The sequence below is a fragment of the Schistocerca serialis genome, chromosome 9, assembly GCF_023864345.2.
Source record: "Schistocerca serialis cubense isolate TAMUIC-IGC-003099 chromosome 9, iqSchSeri2.2, whole genome shotgun sequence".
NCBI classification, from domain to species: Eukaryota; Metazoa; Arthropoda; class Insecta; order Orthoptera; family Acrididae; genus Schistocerca; species Schistocerca serialis.
In genome coordinates, this window is record NC_064646.1 from 490,677,953 (window position 1) to 490,693,265 (window position 15,313).

General features: G+C 41.1%; 1 protein-coding gene across 1 annotated transcript in view; it reads right to left on the reverse strand.

The window, feature by feature from the left end:
• Positions 1–15,313, reverse strand: part of LOC126418520 (cytochrome P450 6k1-like) — a 77,483-nt gene that overhangs the window by 23,127 nt on the left and 39,043 nt on the right. The window contains exons 4-5 of the mRNA XM_050085319.1: positions 12,039–12,301; positions 7,609–7,790 (exon numbers count right to left, since the gene is read on the reverse strand). Coding sequence (XP_049941276.1) covers positions 7,609–7,790; positions 12,039–12,301 — 445 coding nt within the window. The remainder of the gene's footprint in view (positions 1–7,608; positions 7,791–12,038; positions 12,302–15,313) is intronic.

Genomic DNA, 15,313 nt, shown 5'->3' on the forward strand with positions numbered 1-15,313 from the left:
CTTCCAGTCCATATTATCCTATAATTTTCCCTTCTGTGTCTTTTCCTACTGTCGAAGTCCAGTCCACCATCACAATTAAATTTTCGCTGCCTTCAATATCTGAATAATTTCTTTTAGCTCATCATACATTTCTTCACTCTCTTCATCATCTGCGGAGGTGGTCGGCATACAGACTTCTACTACTGTGGTGGGTGGAAGCTTAGTGATTTCTGTCCAACGATAATGCGTTCACTATGCTGTTCATAGTAACTTACCCACATGCCTGTTTTCTTATTCATTTAAAATCTACTCCTGCAGTACTTGTATTTGGTTTTGTATCCATGATACTGTACTCGCCTGACCAGAAGCCCTGTCATACTGCCACCGAACTTCACTAATCCCCTCTATTTCTAAATTGAATCTACTCGTTTTTCAATTTAGATTTTCTGACCTGCCTGCACGATTACGGGATGTAACATTCCACACTCTGACCCGTAGAATGCAGTTTTGTTTCTCCTGATGATAACATCCTCATGAGTAGTCCCCACCTGGAGATCCGAATGGGGGACTATTTTATCTCCAGAATATTTTAGGCAGGAGGATTCCATCATTATTTAACCATACAGTAGAGCACCATGTCCTCAGGAAAATTGCGGCTATAGTTTCCCCTTCGTTTCATCTGTTCGCAGTACCAGCACAGTACTGTCATTACGGTTTATGTTACAAGGCCAGATCAGTCAGTCACCCAGATCGTTGCCCCTGCAACCGAAAAGGCTGCCACTCTTCTGCAGGAAACTCATGTTTGTCTGGCTTCTCGACAGAGGGCCCTCCGTTGTGGCTGCACCTGTGGTACGGCTATCTGTATCGCTGAGGCACGAAAGCCTCCCCACCGACGTCTAGGTCGAGGTTTATAAAGGAATGTAATGTCGTAATATTACGTTGGACCTCTTGTCTGTCTAGATGGGTTAGTTTTCTTCCTACGCTGACACATTGTGATATTATACATTTTTCGAAAATGATGTGGCTATATTTGCAAAGAATATTGTTTTTCTTCAGTTGAAATAAGGAAACCAGTTCTATTCGCTTTTCCTTCCAGAATATTTATTTGAGTAACATACTAAGAATAGAAATCTGATCACATTATAAAATAGCGAGCAAGCAGAAAGAGATAACTTCATGATTTTACCATACTGAGGTCACGTTTCCGACAAAATAAGTCGTGGGTTTCGAAAAACTAGGCTACAAATTAGCTTCAGGACAGTGAGCAATGTAAGATCACGTCATATACACAATACATATATTAATAAAAATATAACATGTCAGGTATATATAAAATAATATGTAGTGAATGTGATACATTTTATATTTGGCAAAGAGAGAGGAACTGCAAAACGATATTTAGAGAACATATTAATCTCACTGGAGTCAGCCGCTCAGCATCCACTGCTCATTTAAGGGAATACAAGCATCCAGCTAATGACAGAAATAAAAACATCACCATTCTTCATAAAGCAGAACAAGGCAGATAATTAAATATTTTATATATATATATATATATATATATATATATATATATATATAAAAAATTGGTGTTTTGCCCTTAAAGAGCGCATTTGGACTAAACTACATGGCCAGTTCCTTTTGCTGCCTTCCTTGCTACCCGAACTTCCCTCATTCGCTCGCTGTGTTTCTGTTTCCGGTCCTCTGTCCATGCTTCTTGTCGGCTTTGTGTCTTCGGCTTCATCTTGATTGCCTTTTTGGTTGCCCATATTTCTTTCATCTTCTGGCTGTGATCTTGCTTGCGTTCTTCGGTCCATTTTATGCCTGTTCGTTTGTCGCGTTGTATCTCATGTAGTTTACTTTTCTTAATGATGTTTCTGAATTTTATTCTGTCGTTTATTGTGTCTGCTGTTATGTTGAGCTGGTTCAGGTCGTTTTCTACCTCTGCCACCCATTTGTTGTTTCTAGTGGTTACCCAGTCAAAGATCTGTTTGGTCAGCCTGTGTGATGGCATTCTGTATAGGTGTCCATAGAATTGTAGTCTACGTTTTCTAATCTTTTCTGTGATTGTCTCCGTATGTTTGTACAGTTCCTCTATAGGTTTCTTGATCCATATTCCATTGTTGTTAGTTGCGCCAAATAGTTTCCTAAGTATTTTCCGTTCTACTTTTTCTAATTGTCTGATATGTGTATGCCCTAGGATTAGTGTGGTCTCTGCTGCATATAGTGCCTCGGGGAGCACCACAATGTCGTAATGGCGTAATTTGGCTTTTTGTGAAATAGACTTCTTGTTGTAATGATTCCACACTGCTTTGTATGCCTTGTCCGGTTTAGTCTTTCTTTCTTCGTTTGAGTCTCTGTTATGTCCACTCATTTGTAGTGTTTCACCGAGGTATTTGAAGTTTGCCGTTTTGTAAATCGTGCCATACTTTGTGTTCAGAGATGAGAGTTTCTTTGTGCTCATAAACTGTGTCTTTTCGTAAGAGATCTGTAGTCCAGTTTTGGAAGCGATTTCGTGCAGTTTTTCAATAGCGTCTTTTGTTTCCTTTATACCTTTCGTGACAATCGCCAAATCGTCTGCAAAAGCCAGGCATTGAATCTGTAGGTTTCCTAAGGTTATCCCCTGTTGTGATGTTTCCCATTCTTTTATGACCTTATCTAACACCAGATTGAAAAGGAGAGGTGAGAGGCCATCGCCTTGTCGGACACCTGTGCGAACTTTACTTTGGAGGTCGTGTTGGTTAAAGTTTGCTCTATGATAGCCCGTGTTTTGTTGTCTACTTTGTATTCTGCTAGAATTTTGAAGAGAGTTTTCCGGTCGACAGAGTCGTGCGCCTTTTTGAAGTCAACAAAGGTAATGATCAGGTTCTGTTTGTGTTGTAAAATCATTTTCAGGTTCCAAATTTGTTCCGCACAAGACCGCCCTTTACGGAAGCCTGCTTGGTATTCCCCAATCAGGTGGTCGGTTTGGCATTCTAGTCTGTTCAGTAAAGCTTTAGAGAGGATCTTGTATGTGACCGGTAGTAGGGATATTCCTCTGTAGTTGTTCGGGTCAGTCTAGTCACCTTTTTTGTGTAGTGGGTGTATCACGGCAGTTTTCCAGTCGTCAGGAATTTTCATGGTCTTCCAGATGTCTTCCAAGATCCTGTGGATGTCTTTGGTGAGTTCTGGGTCTTGTAACTTCCAGATTTCCGCGATGATGCCATCTTCTCCTGGTGCTCTACGATTGTTGAGTGACTTTATTATTTCTTTAACTTCTTCTAGAGTTGGAGGTTCACTATCTGGATTGTATGTGCTCGTTTCTGTCATCATTTCTTCCATGGGGGGGTCCGTGTTGAGCAGTTTTTCAAAGTACTTTGCCAGAATGTCACAATTGTTTTTGGTATTGGTTTCTAGGGTTCCATCCGGTCTTCTGAAGCACAAGTTGGGTGGTTGATATCCATATATATATGACGAAACAACCGCACAAAATACTTAATGTGCAAACAGAGTTTCAGAGTAAGAAGTATATACCAAAGTTCAACAGTGTTTTAGCCAAAGAAGCTGGACTTGGAGTCTCTCCATATCCTGCAAGCAAAGTTGTCTAATTTGACCTCATATATTGGATTATTTTGCAATTTCATACGGTTTATACATTCCACATTCATATACCATCTGTTCAAAGCTTGTATTTTACATATATAAACGTATACCACAGGTGTGCAAGACTTGTAAACAACAGAAGACAGATAATGTAAACTCCTCGACTTGTCAGTTCCGTGTTTACACTATATGACAGTTATGTCAGACGTGATCAAGACTCGTCACTATCTAAGGTCCGACAGCAATAACATACCCGACAACCTGTGTTGTGTATGATAGGAGTGATTTCATATCCTGTCGCATTAACTGACGCACTCATGTCATTGCTATAGAGATACATAATGTAAACAGACATATTTCTGCTATTATATATACAGTTGCCATGATGTAGAACTCGATGTACGTACAGTTGTCTGCTCCTCTGTATCAGACGCCACTGGTAGTGGGTTAAACACTCGAATAGCACTTTGGCAAATAAACATTTTAAGTGCAGCCCATGATGTTCTGAAAATATCCTTCAATAAATATCTTAAAGCTCCGGGGCACCAAGCATTCAACCTTTTTAGGGTGAGCTAATGCTATTTTCCGCTCTTTTGTAAACTTAGAAATGTTGTCATAAAACAAGTATGAATCTCTTATAATCTTTGGTTCCGACGGTCTCAATAATTCTGCTGTAATAGAGGGTGTGTCGTTTTTTAGTATTTTTATGGATTAATGAATTTATCGCTCTGTCGGTGTGAAATATTCCTCACTTTTTTCTAGTATTGCTGAAAATTCTGGTTTGACTGTTGTAACTCGATAGTTTTTGATAACACTTCATAATTTTTCTTCTTATTTGATCCTATTTTATCATGTTTACCTATCAGTCAAATACTTGGTTTTTGATATTCTTTAAGTAAGTTTCGTAAAAAGTTCTCGTTTATTTTTAGTGAAATTTCCTTGTATGTGTTAAGATTGAGATGTTTCAAATATTATTTTGACTTGTCGGATTACTATTGATGTTTCTTTTCTTTGTTGTCTGAATTTTTCGAAGCGATCTCTCTTTAACATCTCCATTTTCTCCATTTTTGTTTTCTTTGTTCTAATCGTTCTTTGCAATCCTCATTGTTCAATTTCTTCTTTTTGTTATTTGCGAATGCTAATGTTTTCTCTGCCACTTTAGTGACCTCTACCTGGAGCTCATGCTAATCACATTTTTAGCTGCCTCACTTATTTCTGTAACTTTTTCTATGTACTGACTTGACAAAAGTCATGGGATAACGACATGCACATGTATATATGGCGGTAGTATCGTATATACAAGGTATGAAAGGGCAATTCATTGGCGGAGCTGCCATTTGCACTCAGGTGATTCACCTGAATAGGTTTCCGACGTGATTAATGGTTAATGGAGCTATGCGCATGGGACATTCCATATCGGAAATCGTTAGGGAATTCAACATTTCGAGGTCCACAGTGTCAACAGTGTGCTGATAATACCAAATTTCAGGCATTACCTCTCACTACGTACTACGCAGTGGCCGACGGCCTTCACTTAACGGCCAAGAGCAGCGGCATTTGCATAGAGTTGTCAGTGATAACAGACAAGCAACGCTGCGTGAAATAACAGCGGAAACCAATGTGGGAGCAAGACTAGCGTATCCGTTAGGACAATGCGGTGCAATATGGCTTTATTGGGCTATGACAGGAGGCGAGTGGCTTTGCTAACAGCACGACACCGACTGTAGCGCCTCCCTTGGGCCCCTGACTGGATCGGTTGAACCCTAGACGACTGGAAAACCGTGCCTTGGGAAGAGCTGATGGTACGACTCGAGTGTGGCACGGACGCCACGAAGCCATGGAGCCTAGCTGCAACAAGGCTGACACATGCAAGCTGATGGTGGCTCCATGATGGTGTGGGCTGTGTTTACGTGCAGTGGACTGGGTTCTCTGGTCCAACTGCACCGTTCATTGAATGATAATGGTTATTTTCGGCTACTTGGAGACCATTTGCAGCCAACAGAGATGGAATTTTTACGGGTCACGATGCGCCAGCTCACCAGGCCATAATGGTTGGCTGCAGACTCCTGACTAAGGTACGAGCACATGGGATTGGTTCCCAAATATGTGAGTGGCTCGAAGACTTCGTAAGTAATAGAACCCAGTACGTTGTCCTCGATGGTGAGTGTTCATCGGAGGTGAGGGTATGATCTGGAGTGCCCCAGGGAAGTGTGGTAAGTCCGCTGTTGTTTTCTATCTACATAAATGATCTTTTCGATATGGTGGCTGTTTGCTGATGATGCTGTGGTGTACAGGAAGGTGTCGTCGTTGAGTGACTGTAGGAGGATACAAGATAACTTGGACAAGATTTGTGATTGGTGTAAATAATGGCAGCTAACTCTAAATATAGATAAATGTAAATTAATGTAGATGAATAGGAAAAAGAATCCCGTAATGTTTGAATACTCCATTAGTAGTGTAGTGCTTGACACAGTCACGTCGATTAAATATTTGGGCGTAACATTGCAAAGCGATATGAAGTGGGACAAGCGTGTAATGGCAGTTGTGGGGAAGGCGGATAGTCGTCTTCGGTTCATTGGTAGAATTTTGGGAAGATGTGGTTCATCTGTAAAGGAGACCTCTTATAAAACACTAATACGACCTATTCTTGAGTACTGCTCGAGCGTTTGGGATCCCTATCAGGTAGGATTGAGGGAGGACATAGAAGCAATTCAGAGGCGGGCTGCTAGATTTGTTACTGGTAGGTTTGATCATCACGCGAGTGTTACGGAAATGCTTCAGAAACTCGGGTGGGAGTCTCTGGAGAAAAGGAGGCGTTCTTTTCGTGAATCGCTACTCAGGAAATTTAGAGAACCAGAATTTGAGGCTGACTGCAGTACAATTTTACTGCCGCCAACTTATATTTCGCGGAAAGATCACAAAGATAAGATAAGAGAGATTAGGGCTCGTACAGAGGCATATAGGCAGTCATTTTTCCCTCGTTCTGTTTGGAACAGGGAGAGAAGATGCTAGTTGTGGTACGAGGTACCCTCAGCCACGCACCATGGTGGACTGCGGAGTATGTATGTAGATGCAGATTGGTTTGAAGAACACTCTGGGCAGTTAGAGCGAATCATTTGGCCACCCAGCTTACCCCACATTAATCCAAGCGAACATTTGTGGGGCATAATCGAGAGATCAGTTCGTGCACAAAGTCCTGCAGCGTCAACACTTTGGCAGTCATGGACCGCTATAGAGGCAGCATGCCTCAGTAGTTCTGCAAGGATCTCCGAAAGAGTTGTTGAGTCCATGCCACGTCGATTTGTTGCACTGCTCCGGGAAAAATGAGGTCAGACACGTTATTAGGTGGTATCCCAGGAGCCTTTGTCACCTCTGTGTATATATGTTTGTAATATTGGTTCTACTAAAGTTGTGTGTGACTAGTTTCTGAAGTTTCTCTTTTCGTTTTAGGTGGATGGAATCGTATGTTAACATTTGAGAGATAATGGTCTGACTCAAATTTCTCATTTCTATACTTTGTATTGGTAAGTTGTATTTTTAAATTGAGCCTAATCCTAATCATACAACACACTACAAAAAAGTAAATTGTATGACGTGTTACATAAAACAGAAACTAATCATAAAATGAGTTATTTAGTACCACTTGCTGAATCATTTTCCCAACAGGTTCGCATAACACAGCACAATCAAAATTTACGATGGACATGCCACCATACAAAAATCAGTCAGCCGAAAGTCATGCTATATTAACAATGAGTTATGGATACATGGATTCAAGTCTGGGAATATGCTTCATGATTTTAAGATTATAATCTTATAAATAATAATAAAATTCCCTTGGGTGTGCCAAATTCCCCCCATCCTCCCCTACACCTACGAAGCATAATTGGTATGAAACTGTTTGTAATGATAAGGGACCTATTTTTCTTTATAGAGAGTTAACCGCAAGAATCTCGATGTCATAATTTCGCCATCTTCTCATCACATCGATATAAATGTGCGAGATATTGTTCACTTACATGCTACATTAAAAGCGAAATAACTCACAAGTTTTCTCTGTATTGTTTCCATTTTGCAATTTGTCTCCGTCGACGAATCCTTTATTTTTAAGTTGCATGAGGAGGTCTATAAAATCATTCCTCGTCACATTCTTCTTCTCCCTGTACTCCACATTGTCTGCTATCATTTTCCGAAAGAAGCTGCTGACTTCTGTGAAGCCACCTTTGATCCTGGAACGCAGAAATGCTTGATATTAATTACTTAAAGCATCCTCTAACACACAAAATGCGGTGAACATCTGATTAATGCAGTTCATTTTACGTGCTACTGTCATTTAGTTGTCAATTCAGTGAGTCGCTCAGTGAATAAAAGGAAACAAAAGATAATCCTGTGCTATCATAGAATATACTCTAGTTGCACAATGCCTAATTTTACCTGTACGAACTGAAATTCAAGAGAAATATTTTAGGAGAAAGTGCAGTGTGCAAATAAACAGAGCCTTAAATCCTGTCATTATATGCAGGAGAAGCATCTGGAGAAATTAATCGATTCACCATCAAGTTTCCTATGAAAATTGTTTCTCTTCGCTTTCTGTGATGTAGAAAAATTTCGAGCTCCTATAGCAAATACAAAAATATGTTCATTCCTCCATACATTCCACTCAGTATTTGCAACAAAATAGTATAAAATAAAATACAAAGTTGCAGGACAACTTAACGTAAATAATGTAATCCACGAAAAATGAAACGGCTCTGAGTGTATCCAAACTCTCTGGGTAGCCATAATGACCTAATATCTAATATCAAACAAAAGTATCATTGATGGTTTCCATGTGTGTGGATTTCTGCACAATGAAGGATGTGCAGCGCCTGTAACAAATATAAACGCAAAACACTTTGACGCGCCAAAATCACGTTTTTTAAAAATCAAGGGACGACTTAACTTGCCGATGAAATTCACATTTGGTTTGCAGATGACAAGCTATCAGTGCAGTAAACCAAAAAGTTGGTCCAGCAAAACCATATACTGTAAAATCACGGTAATAAAACAAAACGAATAAAAACTTCCTTTAGGCCTCATTTTGTTAGATCAGTTATAAACTATAATATGTTCACTTTCTACAGTTTTCAATAAACAAAAACCCATTGATGATGGCACAGAGGTGCTGAAACATGTTTGGGTAAAAAGAAAAAACAGTGTTTCCAAAAAGGCGGAACCTATATCCTACAAACGAACGATGCATATTTACCTAGAAAGATACAAATAAACATTGGCAGTATTGCATTGTGTTTAACGTTAAAAATACTTAGTTATGCAAACCAATGTGGGCTTAGGTCAGAACAACAGCGTTAAACAAAGAAATAACCAAAAAGCGTGAAAGCAGACGGAGTTTCCACATGCGAGCGAAAAGGCAGGCATGAAATATCGTAAGTAAAAATCAATATCTATTGTAACGAACTAGTTTCCGTTCTAGAAGGCAACTCAAACTGTAAATAGCATTCATTACAGACCACTTATAAGGTTTTATTTTAGTAAAACCTGACGCGGTTAGTGACAAAAACACGAATTTTCATACAGCTGCAAAGACGTCAAAACACAATAACTGTAAAATAATAATGGACAATATGGCCACACACATGAAAAATACTGCTTTGGGACGTAAAAAATCATAAGCTTTGTATTTTCCCATTTTCCGACACGGTTATTAATACAAAGTCAAATAGTGTTAATGCAGCAGTGGATTTAATAATGAATAAGAAAATAAGATCACGGGTAAGTTACACATTATTGTAGCCAACATAGACACGCAGCTCACACCTCCTACTGTAGTATAAGATTATATGCCAAATAGCTCCACACATGATGAAGAAATGTATGATGAGATAAAAGAAATTATTCAGATCGTTCAGGAATACGAAAATTTCATTGTGATAGGAGACTGGAATTTGATAGTAGGGGAAGGAAGAGAAGAAAAAACAGTAGGTGAATACGGACTCGGAGAAAGAAATGAAATAGGGAGCCGCCTGGTAGAACTTTGCACAGCGCATAATTTAATCATTGCTAACACTTTGTTTAAGAATTACGAAAGAACGTTGTGTATCTCGAAGAGACATGGAGACACAGGAAATTTTCAGTTTGAGTATATAATGGTAACACAGAAATTTCGGAATCAGATTTTAAACTTCTAGACATTTCCATGGGCACATGTGGACTCTGACAGAAGTTTATTGGTTATGAAGTATAGATTAAAACTGAAGAAATTGCAAAAAGGTAGGAAATTAAGGAGATGGGGCACGGATAGATTGAAACAACGGGAGGCTGTGGAAAGTTTCAGAGGAAGCATTAGGCAACAGGTGACTGGAACAGGGGAAAGGTATACATTAGAAGACGAATGGGTATCAGAAAAAAGATATTTCACAAGTCCTTTGTTGTCACAGGAGAAGTTAACTGATGAAAGGGGAGAATATAACAATGCAGAATATCAAAAAGTCGAAAGGGAATACAAAAATCTAAAATATGAGATTGTCAGGACGTGCAAAATAGCTAAGCAAGAGTTCCTAGAAGACAAGTGTAAGGATTCTGTAGCATATTTCGCTAGGGAAAAGATAGATACTGTCTACATGTAAGCTTAAGAGACCTTCGGAGAAAAGAGAAACGCCTGTATGAATATCTAGAGGTCAGATGGAAAACCAGTCCTAAGTAGAGAAGAGAAAGATGAAAGGTGGAAGGAATATATAGTGGGGTCTATACAAGGGGAAAGAACATGAGGGCAGTGTTATAGAAAGGGAGGACGACGTAGATGAAGATGAGGAGGAAAATATGATACTGCGTGAAGCAGTACTGGAAGAGAACTGCAACACCTAAGTTTGAACAAGGCCCCTGGATAACACGACATTTCTCCTTGGAAGAGCCAGCCATGATAGAACTATTCCATCTGGCGTGCAAGATATGAGAGACAGGTGAAACAGCCTACAACTTCTCTCAGAAGATTTGTCAAGGAAAGGCGAAATTATTTCTGTATCATTAGTAGACATAGAGAAAGCTTTTGACAGCGTTGTGAGGAATACTCTCTTCGAAATTCTGAAGGTAGCAGGGGTAAAATACAGGGAACGAAAGGCTATTTATAACTTGTACAGAAAGCAGACGTCAGTTGCAAGAGTTGATGGGCTTGAAAGGGAAGAAGTTGTTGAGAAGGGAGAGGGGATGTCACCGATTTTATTCAGTCAGTACATTGAACAAACAGTAAAGGAAACCAAATAAAAATTTGGAGTAAGGATTAAAGTAAGTGAAGAAAAGTTTGAGGTTTGCCAATGACACAGCAATTCTGTCAGACAGCAAAGGACTTGGGAGAGCGGTTGAACGGAATGGACTGTGTCTTGAAGTGAGGGTGTAAGATGAACATCAACAAAAGGAGAACAAGTGTAATGGGATGTAGTCGAATTAAATCAGGTGTTATTGAGGGACTTGGATTATGAAACGCGACTCTGATAGTACCATGTGAGTTTTATTATTTGGGGAGCAAAATAAATGATGATGGCCAAGGTAGAGAATATAAAATGCAGAGCAACACTAGCAAGAAAAGTGTTTCTGTAGAAGAGAAATTTGTTAACGTCGAATATAGATTTAATTTTAGGAAGAATTTTCTGCAGGTATTTGTCTGGAGTGTAGTCACGTACGGAAGTGAAAGATGGGCAATAAAGGGTTTAGAGCAGAAAGGAACAGAAGCTTTTGAAAAGTGGTGCTACAGAAGAATGATGAAGATTAGATGGGTAGATCACGTAACTAGTGAAGGGATACGAAACAGAACTGGAGAAAAGAGAAATTTGTAGCACAACCAGATTAGAAGAAGGCATCGTTTGGTTGGATATCAAGAACTCACAAATTTAGTCCTTGAGGAATTTGTGGGGGGCAGAAATCGTGAGGGAGACAAAGAGATGAATACACTAAGCAGATTGAGAAGGGTGTATGTTGGAGTAGTTATTTGGAGATAAAGAGGCTGGCACAGGATGGAGTAGCATGGAGAGCTGCATCGAACCATTCTTCGGGCTAAAGGCCACAACAATAACAACAACGTAGTTACAAACTAACAATTCAGATTGTTCCCTTTAATTGTACTGCAAAATCTTTCTTCTTGCCAAATTTCATGTTTCTAGACCAACGGAAAGAACCCTATAGGTTTTTATGAGTGAATATACGAGTATGAAAATATGTTACATAAATGGCCGTATCTTTTGACTGTAGTGACTTAGATTTTCACTTTTTTACGTCACGAATGGTCCGCAGACCCCAGCATGTCGTATGAATTCCAACTCGATTTGTCTACGCGTTCCTGAGAATAAGGGCTGTGAACAGTCAGACAGACGGCAAAGTGATCCTAAAAGGTTTCCGTTTTTACGGACTGATGTACGAAACCCTAAAAACTTAACTGTAGCAGTGCTTAAGTGATATTGTGAATTATGGGACGGCGCGAAACTCGCCTGAGTAGGTGCGCGAGGTGGGGGCAGATGAAGTTGAGCCTGGCACTGAGGCTGGCCTTGAGTCCGGGCGCGAACACCCTGCGGCCCCAGTCGCGGAACACGGCGTGCGGGTTGCGCTGGCAGTCCGAGTCGACGCCGAAGCCCACCGACACGATGACGTCAGTGGTGTAGCGCGCCGCCAACTCGCGCACCTCGACGGGGCTTCCCCGGCTCGCCGACTCCGCCGCCACGTGGGCCAGCTCTCGGCCGCACTGCTGGATCATCTGCCGGGCAGGCGTCGCTTTTGTGTTTCACAGCACTCAGCAAGAATTCAGTCTCAAACAATGCAGGGAGAATCAAAACGTATGTTTGTACACGCTCTTCTCACAACTCCATCCAGTTGACAGCAGCGATTTCGTGCTAAGGATATGCCAGTTTTACACTACTGGCCATTAAAATTGCTACACCAAGAAGAAATGGAGATGATAAACGGGTATTCATTGGACAAATATATTATACTAGAACTGACATGTGATTACATTTTGACGCAATTTGGGTGCATAGATTCTGAGAAATCAGTACTCAGAACAACCAACTCTGGCCATAATAAGGGCCTTGGTACGCCTGGACATTGAGTCAAACAGAGCTTCGATGGCGTGTACAGGTGCAGCTGCGGTCGTGCATTATCCTGCTGAAATGTATGGTTTCGCAGGGATCAAATGAAGGGTAGAGCCACTGGTCGTGATACATCTGAAATGTAACGCCCACTGTTCAGAGTGCCGGCAATGCGAACAAGAGGTGACAGAGACGTGTAATCAATGGCACCCCATACCATCACGCCTGGTGATACGCCAGTATGACGGTGACGAATACACGCTTCCAATGTGCGTTCACCACGATGTCGTCAATCACGGATGCGACCATCATGATGCTGTAAACAGAACATGGATTCATCCGAAAAAATGACGTTTTGCCATTCGTGCACCCAGGTTCGTCGTTGTGTACACCATCGCAAACGCTCTTGTCTGTGATGCAGCATCAAGGGTAACCGCAGGCATGGTCTACGAGCTGATAGTCCATGCTGCTGCAAACGTCGTCGAACTATTCGTGCAGATGGTTATTGTCTTGCAAACGTCCCCACCTGTTGACTCAGCGATCGAGACGTGGCTGCACGATCCGTTACAGCCATGCGGATAAGATGCCTGTCATCTCGACTGCTTGTGATACGAGGCCGTTGGGATCCAGCACGGCGTTCCGTATTACCCTCCTGAACCGACCGATTCCATGTTCTGCTAAGAGTCATTGGATCTCGACCAACGCGAGCAGCAGTGTCGCGATACGATAAACCGCAATCGCGATAGGCTAGAATCCGACCTTTATCAAAGTCGGAAACGTGATGGTCCGCATTTCTCCTCCTTACACGAGGCATCACAACAACGTTTCACCAGGCAACGCCGGTCAACTGCTGTTTGTGTATGAGAAATCGGTTGGAAACTTTCCTCATGTCAGCACGTTGTAAGTGTCGCCACGGGCCCAAACTTGTGTGAATGCTCTGAAAAACTAATCATTTGCATATCACAGCATCTTCTTCCTGTCGGTTAAATTTCCCGTCTGTAGCACGTCATCGTCGTGGTGTAGCAATTATAATGGCCAGAAGTGTATTATCTCCAAAGGCACCACTCAACACTGTTCGCCAGCCGTGCAACCTTTGAGGAGTGAAAAGCTATGTACACACTCATTCCTACCTTTGTAACACTAACGTATTGTGTCAAAAGTACACTTTATTCGGAAGAAAATTTTATTTCTATTTTTGTTTACACAAATGAAATTTGTAAACGAGTTGTAAATGAAATTTTTGAATGAATACTGGAGGCTAGGAGAATACAGCAAGCGCAGGAATAATGGCAACCCCAAGGATTAGCGACCTTTTCTTTTTTTTTTTTACGGAGTTTCCTTCGACCTGGGAATTCTGCCATCCGCTTAATTTTTGTCCTCATCGAACAAAAGGAAAGCACTTACATAACCAATAATCCTAAAGATACCCTAAGGATTGGTGAATTTTTTTGGCTAAGTTGCAATCGATCTGGGGATTCCAAATTCACTGGGTTCTTCATTTACACTTTCCTCCTACCTGCTTGGTTTTTTTTTTTCTTTCTCGTTGAACTGAAGGACAGTAGCTACATAAATAATAATCTTAAAGGTACACCCGAGTGGCCATTGTGCACGACAAAATAAGGCATTACGCACACGTAGTTAAAAGTGGCTGAATAAACTGAGAAAAGCAGTTAATCCTTCGAAAAAATGTATAGAGACAAAAAAGAACTTATTTACACTACAAATTATTTTTGTCCTCACCGACAACCTCACACTGTTTTTGGGCCCAGATTGGCATTTTGCCTTAACCTCACTGTTGGAAATGTTTTCCAGAAACCACCAATCCACCATTTCCCTCTCTTTATCAAGATCATGAGTAATGTTATTCCTCTCGCACAATTCAGGTGTTGTGCATTGTGGACCCTTACTTTCACGCCAGAAAAATCTTGCCTCAAATAATAGGAGATGGTCGTAAATTTTCGTTTCTTGTTTTGAGATAAAAATGATTCAAACCCTGCAAATACCTTATATTTATCCGAATGCGATGGAAATCGGTAGATTCAACTCAAATGTATAGACAAACGAATGCTTAACATGTTAGAAAAACCGGTTGGTTTGTACAAGAGAAAGAGCTTCACAAACTGAGTAACTCAATAACGCGTTGGTCTCCATTTGGCCCTTGTGCAAGCAGTTATTCGGCTTTGCATTGATTGATAGCGTAGTTGATGTCCTCTCGAGAAATATCCTGCCAAATTCCGCCTCATTTGCGCGTTATACGAGCAGGACAATTGTACTCCAGTCAATGAGATTCCAAGCCCGAGACGTGCCTGGGAACGCGTTGGACAGCGGATGGATGCCAACCCGACTGCTGCCCGCCTCATGGCGATCGTGTGGGGTGCCACTTGATTTTATAGCAGGACACATTTGGTTGTCATTTGCGGCAGCCCTGCAGCACAGCCGTACGTCGACGATATTGTATGCCCCGTTTTGTTGCCCTTCATGACAATCCATCCTGGGCTTACATTTCAGCAAGATAAAGAACATCAACACACGGTGAGAGTTTCTGCTGCTTATCTTCATGCTTGCCAAACTCTTCCTTGGCCTCCAAGGTCGCCCGATCTCTCACCATTTGAGAAGGTTTGGTGCATCTGCGGCAGGGTCTCCCAACCAGCTCGTGATTGTAACTCCAGTTGGACAGTGTT